The following is a 6,102-nucleotide window of genomic DNA, read 5'->3' on the forward strand; positions in this document are numbered from 1 at the left end:
ATTATTAAAAAATTAATTTAAAAAATAATAAAAAAAATCATCCCAAACGATGCATAAACAGAATTCGAATCTGACTAAAGATAAATATTTAGATAAACTAATTAGTACATAACGAGCAAACATAAGCACAACTGAAGATTTATGATTAAAACACAAGAATCAAAATCGTTTACTTGGATATCAGACCATTAAGAAAAAAACAAAATATGGTTGCTGGATCTCCAATAAATGGATTTTTGAACCACGTAAACTCACTTGGCCATCTTCATAGACTTGAATCACAATTAATGCCGGGTGTTTTTTTTTTTAATTTAAAAAAAAAATCTAGCAAATGATCCAAAATTTCATCTTCAAACTACAAAATAACATTCATTAAGACATTGGAAAGTGAGTTTAGTAAAACAATGAAGGAAAAGACGGCCACTTTTATGAACGGAAGTCCCAAGTATAATTACGGATCAGCAATGGTGACCTCAACCTCAACACCAGGTTCAATGGTGATTGAGGTAATCTGCTTCACCACTTCAGAAGAGCTGACAAGGTCAATTAGCCTCTTGTGTACTCGAAGTTCAAACCGATCCCAGGTGTTGGTACCTGAAGCATCCAGCAGTTCATCAAACAGGTAATGCTAATGACATGGCAGATATTCTGAGCATAACACAAATAATAAAATAGCTTTTTGTTGAAAAATAGAGATATCCTTTCAGTAAACTACCTTCATAGGAAAACTTGCATATTGACTTGAAAAACAGCACTGAGATACTATGGTAAATGTAATTGAGAAAGAGAAACTGGAAGGGGGTAAAGTTGATCTTCTATCTGGGTGCTTCTAGATGCAGGTGGGTTTATTTGCCAGGATATCAAGTGTGACAATCTAGTTAACTCAAAAACCGTTATTATCATTTCAAGCACTCTTCTAAGTTTTGATGTCTCTACCGAAATTTCTATAATTAACCATCAGTGCACGGTTTTTTACCTTTTTTTTATCTCCATGCCGCTGGAATCCCCTCTTCCCCCTCTAATACGAGAATGCAGACACCGGACAAAAAGAACCGTCCGGATTTTTTGCACTTTTGTTGTGCTTTTACAAAAGGGAAGTAAAAGAGCAACAAATATTCAATTATGAATGTTTTTCTATTGTCATTTTGCTGCCCTTTTGCAAAAATGCAGCAAAAATACAACAAATGTTCAATTATTTAATAAATATTAAATATTTGCTGCTCTTTTGCAAAAAGACAGAAAAAGCGCTGCAAATCTGGACGGCTCTCTCCGTCCGGTGTTCACACAGAATAATTAATCCTTTAATACAGGGCATTCTCTGGTGTTTCCCTGATGTTTTCCGTGGGGACAAGATGCCATTTGCTTACCGTATATAGTTTAGCTAGTTTTTTTTTTTTTACATAAGATGCATTAAACGGATTCATTACTAAAATAATATAAGGAATTATGAACCGATAATGAATTATAATGAATTAAAATAAAAGAGATTATTAAAATAATATAAGGAAACATGTTATTAAAATAAAATTTTAATACATACAATAACTTATAAATCATAATGTTAGAATAATGAACCGATAATGAATGAATACATAAGTTTATGTTATCAAATTAATGAATTATTTTTCCTATTTTAGATAATTTGTGGGTAGTTTTGTAAAATTTTACCTAAATGAATTATTCTTTTGGTAAGGGCTAGACATAATGTAAGATGTAAAATACAATATTAAATATAAATAATGCTAGAATCGGTTTAACAAACTTACGAATTCCCAAAGTTATGATTCTTATTTATTCAAATTCCACTTACAATTTCGAAGGGATTCTTACAATCTATTTAATCTGCTACAAATACAGAATTTAAATCGTATGATTGAAACATTAAATTTAGCACTAAGGGAATATACAATTTAAATGAATTCTAAACAAAATTAATTATAAAGCAATATATACGTAACAATTCCATTTATTTTGCTAGCTGAAGATTACTTAGAGATGGGAGTTTTTCTCACTCTATGTTGGGTGTGTTCACTGGGAATTCAGTAAAGTGAATGTCTATCAATTCAAAATTTGAAACAATTGTAATTTACTATGCTACAATTAGCTGCATAATATTTATTAGCTGATGCTGCTGAGAGATTTATTTGAGCAAACACCTAGCTTACAACTCAACATGAGATTTCATTGGCTGTACTATTTCATTTAAGGATGACCATATATACAAACCAAACACCCTATCTGAAAACTTTCATTGGCTGCGTTGTAAAAAAACCAATGGCCATGCAACCAAAGAATTATACGCAAAATTAAGAAGTGTAAGTGAGACAAGCCGGCTAGAACTCGACTTGCTAAAGAGCTTACGAGTCGAGCTTATAGAATTTTGAATTCGAGCTCAAGCATATAATCGAGCTCGTTTATTAAACGAGATCGAGTTCAAGTATAATCTAACTCGACTTGTTAGCTCATCGAGCTACTCGATTTTAAAATATATATTCAAAATTTTTAATATACCTTTTTTTAGAATTTGTCAAGATAACAAAAATTCAAACTTCATAAATATGTCAAGTTCAAGCTTTTCAATCGAGCTAAGCTCGAATATTTTAAACGAGCTCGAGTAATCAAGTCGAGCTCGAGCTTGATTTTTATACAATGATCGAGTTAAAGCTCATTATACAAGCTCGAGTTCGAACTCAGTATGAGCTAAACAAGCTCATACTCGATAATGTCACTATTTAACTCAACTTGTTTATACCCCTAAACAGAATTATATTGGATCCCAATCTACTTTAAACAGAGAAAAGAAAACAAACAACTGCCCTTACACACTGCTAAATCAAAATGGTATGAAAGAGACGTAATTGAATTTATGGTAGGAATTTTTGTTATTGTAATTGGGAGAAAGCATGATAAAATACTAATTGAAAAAAGTTACAACATTTACATAGTGAATATCATTATAATGATATTAAAAGGAATATAGTTTAACAAGTAAAAGAAACATTAAATAATGAAGAAACAAAAGATGAATAACAATTGCCTTAAAAATAGAGTGCAACACATTACAGGAGCCAAAAAGATGGTAGTATTTTGAGAGATTTTAACCACTTGAAGAAGTATATAACGGGAACAACGAGATAATGACTTGGAAATTAAGACGAGGAGAAAGGAAATAGTGCAAAAAAGTGAGATAAAGCCTCCAATATGTATTTGAAATAAGGAAGCAAGGCCAGAGCCCAAAGGAAAAGATGTACTGTTTTAGCATAACAAAAAATGTAAAATTGTTTCTACTTTATTTGATATAAATTAAGGAGGTTCAGATTTGAATGGAAATAGCATAGCTTTGTTGATGGCTCAGATTTCAGCTTGACATAATTTGAAGCCCTTTTAAATGGAAAATATATTTGATTATTAGATATCATTTCAGGTTGATAATCAACTAAGTACAGTACATGGTAGTCTTTGTAATACTCTGATTTTGAAGTTGGGCACTGGATTGAGTATCAATTTAAAAAAGTTCAGATTTGTGACTTTATAGACATATCACGCAAGCAATTCTTTTATATTAATATCAGACATTTAGTCAAATCATACCCTGCATTGAACAATAAATGCAAAAAAACACACTAAAAGTCAGCGCATTAAAACACAAAACCACAAGCAAAAGCAAGACAACATTTGAACCGAGTTATTTTTTGTTACATAAAGCATTGGATGTATTACAAGAAATAACACAGGGTATTTCACTGGCAAAAAAACTTTAAGATACATAGTGATAAGACCCATGATCCATCAGATTAGTACAGTGCTCTTTTAGTCATACCACACCACAACTTCACCATCTAAAATTTCACAATTTAAGTGGCTAGAGTTTAACTTGGATTAGTGTTGGATTAAGAACCTACTCGAGTAATGAGCAGTTTTTTTGCAGGATTAAGCATCTACTTAAGTAAAACACAATTTTTTTATGGACTCGAAGGTCTAATTTAAAAAACTCAAATTTGAGAGTATTGATTGTAATCGTATGACTGAGCATCAGTTTTAAAAAGCTCGATTTTGAGACTTCATAGACAAGTCTCAGAAATACTTGTTTTATATCTATATCATCATCTGCTCAGTCAAATCACACAAAGCCATTGAACAAAAAAGCACTCCGGCAATCTAAAAACCAATACATGCAAGAAAAATAGAGTTAGAGGTATTTTTGTAACCAAAAAACATTGGGTATATATTAATAGGGATTGAAATAACAAAAATTTGCCAGTAATCAACCTGATGAAACACTATGATCACATACATTCAGATTTGTACAATACAATCTCAGTCCTACTGCATCACAATTTCCTCTTATATATGTTACAAATTGTAGGGTTCTAGTATGTAAATTAAGAATGTTGGAGGATTGAGCATCTAAATCAATTAGATGGCTTTTCCTGCTGGGTTAGTGTCTAATTGAGCAATAAAAATTTTTCCACTGATTAAGTATCTGATCCATGATAAGTTTTTGAATGAATGGTCATAGGACTGAGCATCAGTTTTAAAAAGCTCGAATTTGAGACTTCATAGAAATATATCAGGAGTAATTGTGATGTATCTATGTCATCATCTGCTCAGTCAAATCATGTCATGCAATAACCAACAACCTAACAATCAAAAAATGCAAACACAAAAGCCACAAGAAAGATAAAGATAGCTGCCGCACTTAACAATTTATTGTTACAAAATCCACTGGTCATATTAGGGGAAGTAACACGAATAGGTCATTTCGTTTGAAATCAACCCAATGTAACAGTTATCAGAGGCATTTATATATGCACAATACTCTTGCAGGAAAGTCACATAACAACTTAATCTTGCATGTATTTCACATCTTAAGGGGATAAAGTTTAAATTGGGAATGCTACTGTATTACATGTCCGTTCCAGCAATACAAAATTTTTTTCTGCTTCAAACTATGGAGTAGCTAATCCTATTTGACTAATCTGGCCTAATATTAATCCAACTTCCCTGTTTCACAAATAACTCAACTAGATGGCCTAGTAACCAACTTCATTTGTCTACAGAACAAACAAGAAACTAATGAATCCCAGAAAGGGATGGTGTAAATATTGATTTAAATGGATTTTTGAATACAAGATTATGCAAAAAGTAGAATGTGAACGACTAAACTGGGTTGATGCAAGATAAAAAGTAATCATTATAAAAAGGTTCTAACTTCAACTTCGTGAATAGAAAAAATAACATGCAGAGATACCTGAATACAGATCCAAAAGAACAAAAACTTCAAATCATAAGAAATGACACAGACGATCTAGATAGAAGTTGGAAGTTCACCTTCACCACAGGGAGACTTTCTGGTCGTGATATTAAGAACCTTGGTAGGCATCCTGACAGGTCCCTTAACCCTAAGCTTTTTATCCTTTGCTCCCCTCACCAGATCCGCACACACTATTCGAAATCGCAAATCAAATAACAAGAACTAATACAAATTCAGTAATTACGAAACCAAACGAAATTTTCCTTTCGAACAATAGATGCCAGAAAATACCCTTCTCAAGATTCTTCACATTCTTAGAAGACAGAGTGATCCTGATGCGATGCTCCTGGTCCCTCGAATCCTCGAGACCCGGTTTTGTGGGTTTCATCGCATTGTAAGCCATCTTTTTAAAAAGACATAACGATCTAGAGCGTATCAAGACAGAGTTGAAAAAACCATAACCCTACAAGAAGAGATAAGAAACTTCGCTACCTTGTAAGAAGAAGATCGGTATAGAGCTGTGTTACTTTGGCTGCCTCCGCCTCTTCCTCACCGCAAATACCAGGCTAGGGTTTTGTGTTATTTATAGGATTCAGTGTGGACTACATAATGGAATCCATTGTTCCATCTATAAGCCGTTTGATCTGGATCGATGGCGTAAAAATAGAAATGGGCAAATACTGCTTGATAAAACTTTGGGCCAATATGCTTATGGGCCGGGCTGAAACTGCCCATTAAAACTTGTTTCAAAGATCCAATTTTATTTGTTTTTCTTTTTCAATTTTACTATATAATTTGTAAAATAAGATTTTCAAAATTCTGAAATATCTTTTTTTCTGAAATATCAC

The 6,102-nt window shown here is 32.5% G+C and overlaps 1 protein-coding gene and 2 non-coding genes across 3 annotated transcripts; all 3 read right to left on the reverse strand.

Annotated features, from left to right (window-relative positions):
* Positions 1–220: 220 nt before the first annotated feature.
* On the reverse strand, positions 221–5,881 carry LOC110107593 (40S ribosomal protein S20-2-like). Its single transcript, XM_020837882.2, has 4 exons — positions 5,747–5,881; positions 5,546–5,657; positions 5,332–5,445; positions 221–594 (listed from the first exon to the last, which is right to left on the reverse strand). The coding sequence occupies exons 2-4, from the start codon at positions 5,655–5,657 to the stop codon at positions 452–454; spliced, it is 369 nt and encodes a 122-aa protein (XP_020693541.1). The 5' UTR covers positions 5,747–5,881; the 3' UTR covers positions 221–451.
* Positions 4,027–4,113, reverse strand: LOC114580471. The gene has a single exon (XR_003701891.1). It is a non-coding gene; the product is annotated as a small nucleolar RNA SNORD36 (small nucleolar RNA).
* LOC114580470 lies at positions 4,523–4,609 on the reverse strand. The gene has a single exon (XR_003701890.1). It is a non-coding gene; the product is annotated as a small nucleolar RNA SNORD36 (small nucleolar RNA).
* Positions 5,882–6,102: the final 221 nt, after the last annotated feature.

This window comes from Dendrobium catenatum, unplaced genomic scaffold, assembly GCF_001605985.2.
Source record: "Dendrobium catenatum unplaced genomic scaffold, ASM160598v2 fragScaff_scaffold_1038, whole genome shotgun sequence".
In the NCBI taxonomy this organism is placed as follows: domain Eukaryota; kingdom Viridiplantae; phylum Streptophyta; class Magnoliopsida; order Asparagales; family Orchidaceae; genus Dendrobium; species Dendrobium catenatum.

Bases quoted from the DNA above. Each gene is read 5' to 3' on its own strand.
- LOC110107593 (XM_020837882.2), bottom strand. From the start codon at position 5,657: ATGGCTTACAATGCGATGAAACCCACAAAACCGGGTCTCGAGGATTCG. The intron at 5,446-5,545 runs GTATTTTCTGGC...GATTTCGAATAG, and splicing joins TGTGAAGAATCTTGAGAAGG to TGTGTGCGGATCTGGTGAGG. The intron at 595-5,331 runs GTGAACTTCCAA...TGGATGCTTCAG, and splicing joins AAAGTCTCCCTGTGGTGAAG to GTACCAACACCTGGGATCGG.